Source organism: Perissodus microlepis, chromosome 1, assembly GCF_051167445.1.
Source record: "Perissodus microlepis isolate ML-2025 ecotype Zambia chromosome 1, ASM5116744v1, whole genome shotgun sequence".
NCBI lineage: Eukaryota > Metazoa > Chordata > Actinopteri > Cichliformes > Cichlidae > Perissodus > Perissodus microlepis.
In genome coordinates, this window is record NC_140461.1 from 7,025,810 (window position 1) to 7,042,362 (window position 16,553).

Here is a 16,553-nt window from a genome sequence, read left to right on the forward strand (position 1 = left end):
CTGTTTCTTCATTTTAGTTAAGAACCCATTTTATTTCCTCAGTCACAACCGATTTAGCAGCAGATACCAATCAGTTGGAAGATTAAATGGTTCAGTTGTTTGTTGCTGTTTTAACAATTATAAGCTTAATATATCAGTGCTGTGAGTTATTGGCTTGGTCTCAAAATAAAGTAACTTCAAGAAGATTTAACAGATATAAAGCCAAATTGGGCAACCAGGAGATGTTTGACATGTTTTGTAAGCATTTAAGATTTTGTTTGTGTGAGTGAAACATGCAGTATAATATATTTAAGGGAGTGGGAAGCTGGGATCATGGGGGACCATGTCCTTGATATGTTCTGCTGGTTGTATGGGGTGTCCGTGCAGAGCAGGTTGGACATGAGGGTGATAAGGTGAGCCTCCAAGCACACCTTATCACCCTGACTACCACCAGCAGAGGTCTCAGGTGGGGGTGATGAGCTCAGTTTCCAAACATGGTATGCTCCCCATTGACAGATGAAAACAAGCAGATGGTTGTTCTTGTGTAGTTATGCTCTGCGTAGGCTAACAAAGGGGCTAGGGGTAAACGCACACACACACACACACACACACACACACACACACACACACACACACACACACACACACACAGTGGGACAGTGAAAAAAAAAGGCCTTGCAGGAACAGCCTGGTGGGAGTCAGTCTGAGTAACTTTTTCAGTTGAACGTTAGCTTCAAACTCTGTGGTGAATTTATTGGAGAAATTTTAGATGGTTGAATAATTTATTGAATAATTTACTGAATCAGCACACACACACACAGTCTCTGCAGTGAGGAATGGAAATATTTTTTTAAATCACTATGTTGGGTTAGACAGAAACCAGAGAAATGGTTTGTAGAAGAAGAAAAAGGGAACCAGTCTTAGTTTGAATTTATCGTGTATTTGTGTGCATTTGGATGTGTGTGGCCTGAATTGCAGTGAAGCTGCTGTTTGGTGCGTTGGGATAGCATCAGTGCCCGCCTACACATAGGAATATTGACAGAGCCCGGAGATAAGGCGCTCCTAACAGTATTGGACACTTTCCCTGTGTTGAGTAATTATAAATAGCAGCGTCCTGCCAAGAGTACAATACTCCCATAGCTGACTAGTCGTATCCATGCTCGTTGCCCAAAAGACACTTTGCAGCAGGAGGGAGCAACTTCAAGAAAAAGACGAATATTGTCCTAAATCACTTCCATCTGTCACATCCTCACACTGTAGGCACATACCTTTGTGTTGTTTCAAAGGAGACAACTGCATGAGCTAGTGCAGGCCGACGGCAGCACCCGAGCCTGCTCTGAAGTTGTTTTATACCAGTACCTCGCGATATATCAGGAAATGTTTTCCTGGGCTCGGAGAGTGAGGCACTGAATTATACATGGTTAGGTGGGCAAAATGACAGTGAATGCTCTAAAGGTGGCTAGGCATTAAAGCTGCAAGAATGAAAAGCAAGTGAAAAGCTGTTTTTGTTTTTCTGTTGTTGTTTTCGGAAAAGTTTCAGAAGCATCTGCAGGATAGATGAAGGGGCTCATGCAGGTTGTCTAAGAGTGTTATGTTGAATGTTCTGTCTAATCAGGAGTCCAAGGCAGCTTCTGATTTGTAAGAGTAATTAACAGCAATTTTGCAATTAGTGTCATATTCTGCTCCCAAGGCATAAAAAAGTGAAAAGTCCAGTGAAAAGTTTTCAGTCTGGTTACTTGAAAGCTGCAGTCAGACTGTAATGCTGTGCACCAATTCTTCTAGTTTAAATAGAGGGTTGGACTCATTTTATTAACACTGACATAGAGGTTCTTCTCAGATGATAATACGTAAAGGCTTACTTTTTTTACTTTTTCAACAGTTCTTATTAAAAATTATCCAGGATTCAAAAAACCTTCAATGTTTTCATTTAGCAAAGTTTGAGTTGTTTTTCATTTCTTTGAGCGCTGTGGGAAGTGGTGCTTGTGTGAAATGTGATTATGTACTCATGATTTTATATTTTCATTGTAAGTGTGGAAGATTAGGAAGCTTAAACCTAAGTGATTTTATCTAGAGTGCTGAGGTGGGGAAGACTGGAGGCAGGACAGTTGAAGGGGGTGGTACAATCCGGTCGTTAAGTGATGACGTGACGAATCCTACTTCCGGGCCTAAAGTAGTCTGCGTTTAATATGGCTTTTGTGTTGTTAACATGTTTAATGTTATGTATTTTCTTCTATTTAATCTCAAAAAGCTCCTAAAACAGTCAGTGATCACTGTTGACCTCCCTCGGCTTTTATTACCGCTAATCATTTATTTAAGCTCAGTTTTTAAAACCTTAGGGTGTAACTACAGCCCAGCCCATGCAGCAGTATATGAACGACTAACCTCGTATTGTGGATGGATTATCTCAGTTGTTCTCCTGGCTGAAGTTTGGTTCTTTTACAGCATCCTGCCATGCGATTACATTTGTTCCTGACCACCGAGAACATTCATGTTAACTTTTATCGAGTGGAAAAAAAGTTTTGTTTATATTATGCTAACATAGCTGTGTCGCTAGCGGTCACGTAGCACATCATTATATACCAGCTAGCCAAACTTCAGTAACCCTACAAACGTCACTGCTGTTTAGTTTTCTGTCTTCATTTATGTTGGTGATAACAGAGCTGTACGTTTTAATTTGTTTCCAAAACCGCAGTCAGGACATGCTATATTGTATTTAGATAGAAGCTAGCGAGCTAACTTCCTGCTAACTTCAAACTCCGTTAAATGTCATAAATTCCGTTTTCATGGATGCCTGGATGTTAAACTCAATTGTTACACCTGGTAGAGCAGAACGCTGATCATTTTATTAAAGATGAAAGACTTTAGACAGTTTTTCAACTCTCAGTAATGCCATAGTGATCGTTTGATATATGGACCTGCAGCGGAGTTTAGGCCCAGACACGGCTAGTGACGTCAGACTTAACGACCGGATGGGCGGGACACCGAACCCATAAGAGTTTGTTGACTTCCGGTTGTGAGCCAGACCTCGCTAGACGTAGCGGAAGGAGGCTAGTTAGCTAGGTCTCCGGATGCATCTGTATTTTATTGTGAAGTGCAAATAAAGACGTCTGATTTTGGAAATAAAAGTCTCCGCCCGATCGCTACCATCAAAAAGAATCCGTGAAGTCAACGTACTTAAACAGCGCAAAATTGTCTAAGTGTAAAGCTGATAATTACCAAGGATGAAAAATATGTGTCCGGTAAACCTTGCTTGGGTAAATAAGGAGAACAAAAATTCAAATCTTACACTTAGTATTTGTTAGGAAAATTGAAATGATTTTAGAGACACTGACTCATGGTTATGGACTATGGGATATCGAACACTGTTACAATCTAATGACTCATTTTCAAGGACTTGGTGTTCTTAGTGTCTCTGCCAGAAAGCCCGTGCTTACCTGCACTGCCTTTCTTTGAAGAAAAATGGTCACCAGGTTTCTTTTATTTTTCAAGGATCAAAGAAATGCTCCTCTGCTGCATTATTTATCAAGCACAAGCTCCGCAAAATTGTGTGCAGCTTGGTGCTAATGAGTACACAGGCCATATTTATTATTTCTGCATGGAGGGATAAAAAAAAAGTCTGTTCTACCATTCCCCTTAGGTTTCTTTTGTTTTGTTCTTGTCTCTTTGCCTAGAACACAGCTGTCTTATATGATGACTGCCGTATGGAGTAATAAATTTAGAAAATGTTTTTGCTTTCTTGTTGAGACGTAAATGGAGAGATTGATGGCACTCTTATACCTCTATGGGATATTTAAAGATAAAGCCAGCATCTGGTTAGCGTAACCTGACACAAAGATTGGAAATCATAAAAAACACAACAAATATTTGTTTCTTTTTTTCATTCCAAACAAGTTCCAAGCTATTTTTTAAAATACTGTATGAGCCATTTTTCAATCTAAGAGATGTTTGCATGGAGTACAATCAGCAACTGTAGAGGGACTTTGGCAGTGACCCTGTGGACTAATGTCAAAGGGGTCCTTGTCCTGTTAGGATGAATCAGGATGTGCAGAGCCACAAACATGTCAGGCTGTCATATTGTTTTGTAGCATCACTTTATCATCAATACTGCTTCTTTTATTTTACAATTATATTGTAAATCGTATAATATTGACACTGATCACTGGTTTGCACTTTACATTTAACCCACTGTATTTGCTCTATTGAAGTGTCCAAACATTTCCAAACCCAGCTGTATCTAAATAATTCATATTCAAGATGCAGCTCAAAGTCAGCAACAACAATGAGGCCCTACCTTTCTCCTCATTGTAGTATCAGCCTGGTGAGCTAGATACAGAAAATAAAGTACAATTGCATGATAGCTATAGTGAAATATGTGTGTGTGTGTGCCTGTTTAAAAAAATAAATACCTTCAGAAAGTTTCACCACCCACTGGTGTGCAGTGGCCAGAGTAGATACCACTTTATCTCCACTTGGCAGCAGCGCAGCAGGTAGAAACCTAATGGACATCATAGCCTCTAAAAGTGAACTTGTGTTCGTTGCTGTTTGAGCTGGGAGAGCAGAGATAGCAACACGGTTAAAGCAGGGAGAGAGAGTGTCTCAAGATGGTTATCGGGGCCCTTTAAGATGTCTGGGGCCTCCTAGGGCTCCCTACAGGCCACGGTGCGCCCATCGAAGAGCCCGACTGGGCCAGTAATCTATCCCCCTGCCATGCTGCTGTGCTCTCCACGCCGTTAATCCAATCACTCCCCTGCTACGGTGGGACAGGCAGAGCACTAATCCAGTTTACACAGCAACAAAAAAAGCCCCAGACTCATTCCTCACTCCCCGCAGAGCATTGCCAGCTTCTTGATGTGACATTGAGTGAGAAAGATGAGGATAATTACAGGGGCAATTATTTTATTTTTATTATGTGTTCAGCTTTTTTTTTTCCTTTTTCCCCATGTTCCAAGCTAATTACCATGGCCTTGTCACAAAAACCCAAGGTGATGGCATGCAATCATTTGGGAAGCAGCGAGTCAGCCACTTTTAATGCCCCTCGCCACGGCGGCTCCGGTTAAATCATTAGTATGCATCTGATGAGGCTGGGCCTTGCATGCAGTGGGCAGGGAGGACCTCAGATAAGTCATTTAGACTAACGGGAACTTAATTAATTTTGTTTAGTCTTTATAACGCTCCACAGAGGGACAGATTGGTATACAGCCCCTCGCCAACTTCTTCACCTCACACTCGGCCCACCTAGCTTACCTCGACCCAGAGGTTTTGCATAATAGGGGCGACTGGTCTCTGCATCAATATTGGCTTAATGTTGTGTACAATGTTAAACTGTGCCATGTGTAATGAGACCAGGTAGAGTCTAAGTCTGTGTTCATTTGGCCCTTAGCTTGAAGTGAAACCCTAAAGAATGAGTTTAAGGGTGTGTGGAAGAGAGAACTACTGCCAGTGGCATTGTCAATAAGTGTGTTAATTCAGGATGTGGAGAAAGGGCACCTTATTTGGAACGCTTCATGAATTTATGTTTATCTTAATTACTGTTTTATCTGTCCTACCACTGAAGGAAGGAAAAACAGCAGCTTTGATTATCTTCCAAGGTGGTGACGGATCATAATTGTTTAGGCAGGGAGATGGCGGAGCAAGCCTCAAGAAATTAAGAGGTAAAGGATGCATCTGTGTAACAACTCAGGTGCCCTTGAGCAACTTATAGAAAAGCACAACCGGGGTTCTACAGGTTTCAGGAGAATGATACATTGATTCTTTGTACTTTACAACTCGACAGTGAGACACGGTCGAGCACAGCACTTAACCCCTGGCGGGTTCAGTGAAAGACTGTGGTTGTACTGGGCTGCTCTGAGGTGTCAATGTAAAGCAGGAGAATGGAGGTAAAACTCTGCAAATCCTCCTGATAAAAAGAAGGAAAAGTTTTTAAAGCATAAAGCTCTGAATAATAGAAAGACTTAACATCGCTACACTTGACAGAAATGCAAATGTCTGTCATAACAAATAGAAATTCAAAATCCACATTATCTGTGAAGTATACTTTTAGCGATTTATGTTTCCAAACTGCTTTCAGAGACTGTTTTTATATATTTCAGCCATTATGTTGACATGATTCATACTTAATTATTATTACATTTTTGTGAGAAAATGTGACAGTGGCCATTTTGATGAGTAAATCTTACAGGATACAATACATATATTAAACATCTCCCATCCATATGGAAGTGAATGGAAGAATAATGAAAGTGTGTTCAGTAAAGAAGAAACGTCCTCCAGTGTCCTCCAGTTTGACATGCTGGAGGTTAATGGAGTTTGATTCTGATTCTCAGTCAGCATATAGGTGTTGGTAAAGAATAGTGTCTCTATTGGTCTTGTTGACCTGCAGGCCCTGTGTACAAATATTGATTTGTATTCAGTCCGAGAAAAGCATACAACTTTGGGATAACACTTCCAAGTAAACACTCTGCACACCAGATATCGACTTAGTCAAGACACCTGAGACAAGGAGCTACAATCAGGAGTTCAATAAACCAGGACACAAAAACACCTCGGGGTTCTTCTTTCTTGTATGATGATAGGTTACCATTGTATATCTCATAACAAGGCTTACAAACCATTCACCAGGTAGTTCTACTAGGCACCTTCGTGAGTTTTTTTTCCACTGAACATTTTGGTTCACTTGTGTGTACAAAATTGTATGTGTGACTTTCAGTCATCAAAATTAACCTTTTCAAAAACGGTTGTGTTCCTCTTTTAAATGTTAGTCTCACTTACAGGTTCAGATTTAGCCAATTATAATATCTAACAACTTTTAAAAAATGGAAATTGACACCTTTTTATCACTAAAATTAAACAGCTTGTACCCAACAAGTCATTTCTGAGTCATAACTATTTTCAACCTACTATCTGCCTGGTATAGCTGAACTTAGGGAAAATGCTAATGTTGGCTTGTTAATACAGGATGACTTATTTAGAGCATGAAATATAGATGAGCGACCTGTGGCTTTTTCGAACAGCTTAGTTAATATGTTCTAAAAGCTACCATTTGAGTAGTGCTACAGTCACACTTGGGAAAACAGGGATTGAAGATTGTGATGAACAAAACTAAAGCAACCTTGTGCGGTAAGCATGATATCTTGTTGCCTTTGAAATGGTTCTTTCTGTCTGTGACTACTCACAGTCAGCTGCCATCTTCAAAGTGACTTTGGTGCGTGAAGGCCGAGATAACACAAGACCAGTCAGTCTGCTGTTAGTTTGTGATTGAATGGAGTCAAGTTTGCAATTATACAAAATCGGTTTGTGATAATACGGTCATTAACTGTGACAAATCAGCAGAAATAGAGCACTTAAAACTGAAATTCATAAATTAAATTCCACAAATAATGACGTAGTTGCTGTCAGTTGCAATTTAGCTTCAAAATTACATGAAGCTCACATAAATGCTCAGTAACTTTGTTTTTATATAACTATAATATATAAACTGAATATAACTAGAATACAACCAAATGTCCCCCTACTGCAAAGAGATGCGTCTCAGACGAGTCCACTCTCATTCTGTCTGGGTTTATAGATTATTTTTATAAATGCATTAAACAGTCTTACAAATAATTATAAATAGTAATGGACGGTAACATATATAAAAATACAAAATGTTATAAATTGATAGCTTTTATGTAGAAATTAGAGACTGTTCATTTCTTTGTAAGTGGGCAAGTGGTGAGTGGTGCAAATGTATAAATGTTTTCTTTATGTATCTAATTCAGTCTAAATATAGAATTAAGCTGTTAATTCTCTAAACTGATTTACATCTCTCCTTTATTAGACTATGGATGGTAATATCTAATATTTACATTTATACAGTTTAAAGTTACCTAGTTCTACAGTGCAGGCCTGGATGCAGTACCAAGAATGCATCCAGCATTAAAATTATTAATTAGAATTAAAATGTTGATTTTTTACCGTGTGCTAAATCCAAGGATTAACGGTTTTCTGCATCATATTATCTCAAATTATTCCAACCTCTTAGCCAGGTTTGTGTTCCTGGTTATATTTTTTTTAACTGTAGTATGTTTTTGTTTATAGATTTTTTTCACGATTTTATCACTGTTAGCTGATAACAGCTCTGATGGGAGGTGGTGGCACTCATAGTGAAAGAGTCATAGGCACATGAAACGTACTTTTTTGATTGACTGCACACACAGCCTGAAGCAGAGAGCCCAGCTCAACACAGAAACCTGAAACATGTGAACTAGCTAGCAATGCTAGCAAGCCCAGTTAACGAGGTGTGATTGCCATCCAGCACAGGCAAAGATATGATTATACTTACCAAAACTGAAGCAAAAGCTTCTTGGATGCGCTGCACTTCACAGCAAGACATATGATTTGTTAGATAATTCTATTAAAAGGGACCAACACCACATTCCTGGTCCATTTTTTGAGGCGAGCTTCATTTTTCAACCCTGGAGGTTGCTGCTTGATCTTCACTATATGCCTGTAAGGGCAGCCAGTGTTGTCATTGATACTTTTGGGTATATTTTCTAAGACTGTGTCGTATAGTTTCCAAGACTGTCTTGTGTAGTTTTACAAAAGACTAATTTGAAAGTAGCTAATAGTCAGTAGTGAAAGAGTTAACACATAAACTTGGTGCTTTTAATAGATATTCGAGAAGTTTGCAGATGAAGGACATATAGAGGAAAACAAACAGAGGCCTCTAACTCAGCAACTAAATTTGATGAAGTGTACAAACTAAAGGACGCTCTGAATAAATGCCCAGGAAGGAGTAGACTTTTGGCAAACTGACAAATCTTATGTCTCTTTGAAAACATCCACCAAGATTCATCTGCTACGTCAAGCTGACACACGGAGATTGTGTTTGACTTTCAAAGGAAATGTGCAATGAGCGCGCTACGGAACTAGGAGGTAATTAGTAAGACTTGAGCTGAGTTTTTTTTCTCGATACTTAAAATGCCACGCAGCACTCACAGCTGAAGGCACACAGATGTTGGAGCTGGTAAATGGAGTTGGGAAAAGAGCTTATTATGATTAAATGAATCTGATTGTGTTGTAACCCAGAGGTACAGATAGGAGGAACCATATGAGGGTGAATGCAGCTACGAGCTAAGAGGTTTTCCTAATGATGATTTCAGAGCCTATGGCACGTCTGACTGTGGATTTTATTTTGTCCTAAGCACAGAAAATGAGCCCAAAAGAGTAGTTGACTGGCTAGCTTGCTGGCTTGCTTGCTGGCCTGCTTGCTTGCTTGCTGGATGGATGGATAGATCAGTGAATGCATGGATGGATGGGTGGTTTTGATGATGGACAGATGATAGATGTGTGTCTGATATGCTGCAGGAGTGCTTTCACTGACTTAGAGATAAAAACCTCAAAGAGGCTTAGAATCCATCGTATTTTATCTCAACAGGACTGTCAAGATAACAACAGCAAAGGCCAAAAACTGAACCAGATAATACAAATAAATGACAGCAGGAAGTGATAGGGCAACAGAATGCTTAGAATTAGTATTGTAAGTAGTCATTTGTATTAGAATGTTACAAATGAATGGTGATTAAGTAGGATTAGGACATAAACTAGAACTATGTAGACTGCTGTCTGCTTAGTTCTATATGGCAACAAACACACTAAGTGTCTATTAAAGGCTATTAGATGTTTACTCTTGGGAGTTAATTAGTAATCATAATCCTACTATCTTAAGCCTTTGTTTGGAAATGTTGAGAGTAACCTTTACCTCAGTAAAAAGTAAAGAAAAACATGTACTCATCATCCAAATATATTTGTGCAGCTTTCACCACATTTGTTGTCTCATGAAATCAGCACATGGCCTGAGTATTGAACTTTAATCATGTGTTGACATGTATGTGGTTATGACAGATAGGCTATTTAAGCCCTTTAAGCTATTTTCTGATTGCCAGTAAACTTTCTGGCAATCAGAAAATAGCACTAAAAATTTCTCCTGCAAAGGTCAGACCACCTGCATGTTAAAAACAAAAATCTGTTTCTAATACACTTAAAGCATTCACTGTAATCACCGTAAGTGATACTGCACTCATATTCTGAGCTGAAACTTGCAATACTTTGCAGCTCATTCCCACATCGGTCTTATTCAACCCGACACGGCCATGATTAAAACACAGTCACTGACACGAATGGGAAATAGATCTTAAAACAATGCCTGCTAATGGAAGCTGATGATTAATGGGTGATTGTCTAATCGATTAATATCCACCCTGAAAGGATTTACAGCAAGGGGAGACTTCATTTCATGTGCTGCTGGTTTACAGACACCAAACTGCTTCAAGCTGATATGTGCTATTCTTCAACTGTCCCTGCCTTGTGCAGATCTTAGAAACGCATGTTTGCATGCCGCTATGTTGAATTTAATCACATTCCTTAGAAGCCACATGAACGTCTTTACCATGATGGTGCATAAGTGTGTATTCAGCAGCTCTCTTATCCCCTTGGTTGATTTATTTAAAAACTGATTAAATTCCACATTCAGCTCCATGCTGTGAGACTTTGATCCTCTTCTTAATGCCTGTACTTCTGCAGAGAAAGGATTGCTGTTTTACTTAAGAACAAAGGGGCCATTTTATACGATAACCTAAAGTATTTCTATTGCTTCAATGCATACAGAGCTGTCAGCATTTTTCTATATTGCATCAGTGTCAACATTCAGCAGTGCAGCTGGCATTCATGAAATGTTAAGCCCAGAGTATCAGTTACATGTATGGACAGTTAATCCCCAGACATCAGGGAGTTGTGTTGATGACTGAGTCTTCTTATCTCTGTCTTAGCTGCAACATTTCTGTTTGCAATAAAGATCTCCTCTCCCCTCTCCTCTATTCTCCTCTCAGGTTGGAGGACACACCATGCTACCTATTCGCTGGATGCCCCCAGAGAGCATCATGTACAGGAAGTTCTCCACGGAAAGCGATGTCTGGAGCTTTGGAGTCATTCTGTGGGAGATCTTTACCTATGGGAAGCAGCCTTGGTTTCAGCTGGGTAACAACGAGGTAAAAAGCGCCTGAAGCACGATAGATAAACCTTCACAAGATATAGCACATACACATATTATCAAAGGCTGAATTGCAGAATCTCATGCACACACTGGAAATTATAGCTCCGGGTCATCTAGTGGTAAATGTGAAAGTCTACTTTTCCATTTCCAAACATCAAGTAGGGCAGCTTATTGCAAAGCACATCAAAATCTTTCCCCACATGTCGTCAGCAGTGGGGAAAGGCTGAAATCCCGAGCTTGCTAATAGCAGATTTAAATGACCACTGCTATTCTGGATCTTAATCTACTGCCTTGTGTTGTTTCTTCACTCTTTGGTGAGGTGATAAATTGATGCCCATGCCCACATTACATAACGCCCATGAGCGGTCTGTTTTTTCATTGAAGTCTTTGCTTTAAATCAATAAAATTCAATTAGGATTACGCTTGTAGGGTAAGCCCAGGCATTACAATAGAATGGAAATATCGATAGAAGTGTCAATGTGCTTTTGGGCTTTATACAAATTTGATATTTTCATATTTTTCTGCATCTTGCGCAGAAGAAGTTTTTAGGCATGCTAAATGAAACACTCGGCTGATTAAACTGTGATGAGATGAGTGCTTTATTATATCACAGCCAAAGAAGGTAAATTGTTTTCCAAATGTAATTTTGTACGTACAGGTAGTACAGATGAAATTCTTGTACTTGTGTTATTCACTTATTCACATGCCTATTATTCAGTTGTTGTCATTGTTTAAGTCGTTGAAAAATTACTGCAATAATTATAAATGAGCATTAGTGACTCAGTGACAGTGGTAAAGTATCACCTGGGTGCTGTAGGAACATGTTTCAAACAGGCATCACACTTCTGGGCTCCACTGGCTCCACTATCATCCTCTACGGAGCTACACCGACCAGCTTGTCTGCTTTTTTTTTTTTTTGTTTGATTGGTTGGTTGGTTTTTTGATATCTCTAAATACAGCAAAGAATAATATATGTACTCTATACAGAGAAATACATTCTTCAGCAGAGAGTGTGATGCATTTTCTGTGTCAGACATGTCTCAAACAGTTATTCTGTTTAGTGCCCGTTAACCAAGATGCCCGTTTTTAGTTTTATATGTGATAGCAAAACGGAATAGCAGGTTACCCCATGGTGTCGTGGTCTGTGTGCAGGCAGGCAGGAAAAGGACCCGATATGGAGACTCACAGAGGCAGAACTCAGACTCAAAAACCACAGCTTTATTGCTGGCAAATACAAAACAAAACCTAAACTGGGAGAGCTAGAAATGGGGCATGAAAACAGAACACACAGGCTAGTACTAGAGACGACGCGACAACGAACGGGAACACATGTAGACACTAAATACAGGTGGGGAACAGGGCAAAGAGCAAACACCTGGGAAACATGGCTGAAACTAAATACAAAGACGAGATTGGGAGGAAGCAAAATGGAATACATTGACCTTCAAAGTAAAACAGGAAACAGACTGAGCACAGAACAAAACCTTAAAACTAGAATACAAAAAAAGAACTCAGAATACAAGAAGTCATATTCAAAGGAGAAATCATAGAATAACAACAATAATACACAAAACACTGGGTCATCGACCCAGGACCGTGACACATGGACCATTAAATAAATGTTGGTGCATGAATTTAAGTAAAAGCTGTAAGAAATATTTAATGTTCTGGGTACCATGTTTGGTATGATCTCTCCAGTTAAAATAATGAATATAAAATTTTGGAAGTTGGAAGGAAGCAGAAAACTAATACAAACCACTCCAGAACAAGGTGTTCACACATTGTTTCTCACTTCTCCAAAATCTCTATCATGGAAGTTGTGAGTGTAAAGCAGGGGTAGGCAACCTTTCTGATGACGAGTGCCATTTAAAATTTCCTCAGAGGTCAGTGTGCCATATGATTGCATTAGCAATAAATTTAATAACGCTCTATATGAACAGTTACACAATATATAGAATCACTTTATAGAATTATATTTGTTCGCAGATGTTGGCAGCTATCAGAGAATAGTTATCAGCTATTTTGAAAGCAAAAAAAAAAGACACTTTTTATCCATAACAAGAAATCCATAACAGCAAATGAACTGTACAACAGAAAATACAAATGCTATTTATGGTCTCCTCACAAGAATGATAAGAAAAATAAACTAAGCCAATATGGCATGTCTGTTAATACAGAGACACACATGTTAATGTGATCTCTGGTCTCCCACTCAGAGAAGCAGGTCTCCGAGTGTCCAGCATTCAGACGGCTACCTGAGGACTCATGTGAGAGAAAATCTGCTCACACAGATATTTAGAGCCAAATACTGTCAATAAGTCCTCTGCAATGTTCTGAAGACAGTTAAACTTGTCAGGTAGTGATGTCCAGCAGGTGAAAATGCAGCTCCATGGACACACACAGCTGTGGATTCCAGCTGCTTCGATGTTGCATTAACTGGCATTAACTCAGCCAGTTAATGCGAGACAAATCTAGCTGCTCATTAAAGCTTTCTGGTTTGTTCAGAAAATAAAACATTGGTCCATACACCTGAAAGTCCCAAAAATGCATTGTGTCTCGAGTCTACGGATGTATCCGTGTATCTCCGTGGTGCTGATGCTGTGCTGAGCGAACAGCTCCTGAAGCTGTTGAAGTGTCGGAATGTGGAAAGCTAACAACGTCCCTCTCACCAGTAGGCTAAGTTATTTTTAGCCAATTACAAGTTGAATCTGGTAGTTGGGGTTGTTAGGTAAGATACCGTCATTAAGAAGAGGCACAACTAATGTGTCTATGCGAGCTGATTTGCGATGTGCACCGCTGGCGCGGCCATTTATTTTTTGATGCACCTTCTCAGATTAATTCACTGCGTGTCGTGCCCAGGGCTGGACTGGGACATAAAAACAGCCCTACCTGGCCCCCGGACCAGGTAGGGCTTTGCTAGATCCACCCCTGCACAGTTACCAGCTGTCAGCTACTTAAAAAAGGATCCTGGTGTTATTTGTCTCTCAGAAACAGTTCATAACTTCCCTTCAACTCATTCATGTCACCTAAAAGGTAAACCTGATTCTCCATCACCTGTTCAGCTCTGATGATTCAGTAAGGACATCTCCTGGTTTCATCTTCATGTTTCCCTCTCACCAGATATACAAACCGATATCATGACCAGCAGCTTTTACAGCTGTGGCTCTAGCAAACCTCAGCTGATACTAGAAATTAATATTAAATAAATTCTAACAACAGCTGATCAAGCTTAAACGTGCTGCTGTTGTTTAGTGCGACATCCGGCGGTTTCCTCTTTTTGGCGCAAAGTGGGCGATAAACAAACAAGAGAGAAAAGCCGATCAGCTGATCATTGATCAACTAACCTTATGAATTAAATAAAGTTCAACATCAGTAACATCAAAGCACCCACCCAGCTGTATAGAAACTCCGTCATGCTAGCTAGTACCCAGTACGAGTTATTGTAACTGACTGTAAAAAGTCAGCACAACGAAAATAAACTCCACCTAAACTTGGTTTATATCTGACCCAGATAGACTACACTTCATAACTTCTTACCTGAAGTTCAGTTCACCTGACACTCGGACCGGCGGCCGCCTCGGGTCTCTCCTCGTCCTGCCTCAGATCTCCCTCATCCACGTGCTGGCCTCCACCACTTGTTAATTTTACTGAATCTCTGGAAGCTCCGCGATGCCACCACCAAACAACTGAGTTATTTTTACACACCGGCCAGCATCTGGCCAATCCAACACCTTTCATTGTTTATACCGTTACCAAAAAAAATTAATAATAAATCATCGGGCCACCGAGCAAATGCCAGGTATGCCCGATGGCCATTCCAGCTATGGCCATGCCATCAATTAACCATGCCTAGGGTTGCCGACCCCTGGTGTAAAGTTATCATGACCCACAGTAGACACATTATTGGAAAAAAAAACATAATTCTCATTTAATCTACTATGCAGAAAGCAAAAGGTGAAAACTACACTGCGTGCTAAATTGATGGTCAAGGATATTATAGCCAACCTGCTCTGTTTCGTGCAGCCCCTCTTGTCTTGGCCTATTAGCAGCAGCTGATCCCAGTCCAGCCTTATTACATCTGCCCTCACGCTGCTGCTTATCTGTCCTCTCAAGTTGCTTATTATGTGAGGGGGTTGGAGTTATGCTTTGTACTGGGATCAGAGACCCCAACTGTGATCATAGAACTAGGGTGACTAATCACACCCTTGTTTTCACTTTCACTTGTCTATTAGTACATGTTATCATATTTGCAAGTATATGATGTATGTACGAAGGACGCGTGCTACAATCTGAATCTCAGATGGGAAGTGAGACTACTCTAGGCTCTAATTGAGTCCAAGTACTATGTCAAGGAAAAATAAAGGTTGTAAATCACCAAAGCCCTGCAGAATACATATTATCTATATTATCTGGCTTCACTCACCAGAACTGTAACAATAAGTGGTCACACAAAGGCAGGCGTCAGCTTAATAAGTCACATGAAAGGGTGCAAATAACCAACCAGAAACATTGACAGGTCTACTTACAACAGAGCAGCTGACTTGACAAACAAAGATAAAACTATACTATGGGAAGAGTATGAATAATTTAAACACTTAATACAGGCTGAAAATAACACAGCTGCTACAGCCAAAGCAGCAGATTGTGAATGTGTGTGGTCAGTAAGACTGGAGAAGACCTGATATATTAATAAAGTCTCGCTTATTTGAAGCCAGAGAGGGAAGCTGAGAAAAATGCTGACTGTGTAAGTTAACAGATTTATCGATATCACAGCTCTATCATTACGACGCAGAGGAACCTGATGGATTACAATTGTTATTCCATTAAATTAATGTAGCCCCCATGATGTTTAATAACATCAAACACGAGCTTAGTCTCTGTGCAAATTTAACAATAATAACTTTATGTGCATAGCGCTTTTAAAGCACACTTTTACAAAGTGCTTTATTTGAAATAAAAGCCAACACATGCAGACACATAGTTAACCATATGGTCTCAGTGTCATCACAGTATATACATGCATGTATTTATGTAAACTGTGGCCCAAATTAGTGGGCAAAATCCTTTTTTTCAGCAGATTTAGGCGACCTAATACACTGAGGAGGACTGTTCCAAAGTTTAGGTGGTTGTGGTTTTAAAATAGTGTGGATCAATAAAACAATCCTCATTTTTCTTTATCATTAACAACAAAAAACAGGGGGGAAAAAATAAACTCCAAGTGCTAATAAAAAGGATAAGATAGACGGAGGGAAAAGGAGGGAAAGGAACAAAATCAGAAATTAAAACCAAGAGACTAAACATGAGAAAACTAAATAAAAGAGGAAGTAAAACAACAGAGAGACAAAACAGACTGAGGGTGTACTCACACTAAGCATGGTTGCCTCGTACCAACACCAAGTGTGTTTGTCCCATCTTCCCACTGCCTCGCTGTCCTGTGCTCAAACTGCTCTTTACATGCAGACCCAAGTACACTTCACTTTGTTTCAACATCTCAACTTCGCTTCAGAGAGCACAATGAGCTTCATGATTTTATGCATTTTGAAGC

General features: G+C 39.8%; 1 protein-coding gene across 3 annotated transcripts in view; it reads left to right on the forward strand.

Moving 5' to 3' along the window:
- Positions 1 to 16,553, forward strand: part of ntrk3b (neurotrophic tyrosine kinase, receptor, type 3b) — a 214,734-nt gene that overhangs the window by 192,729 nt on the left and 5,452 nt on the right. For all 3 annotated transcript variants that reach the window (XM_084928310.1, XM_084928319.1, XM_084928303.1), the window contains one exon: positions 10,845 to 11,003. In XM_084928310.1, the coding sequence (XP_084784436.1) occupies positions 10,845 to 11,003 (159 nt within the window). The remainder of the gene's footprint in view (positions 1 to 10,844; positions 11,004 to 16,553) is intronic.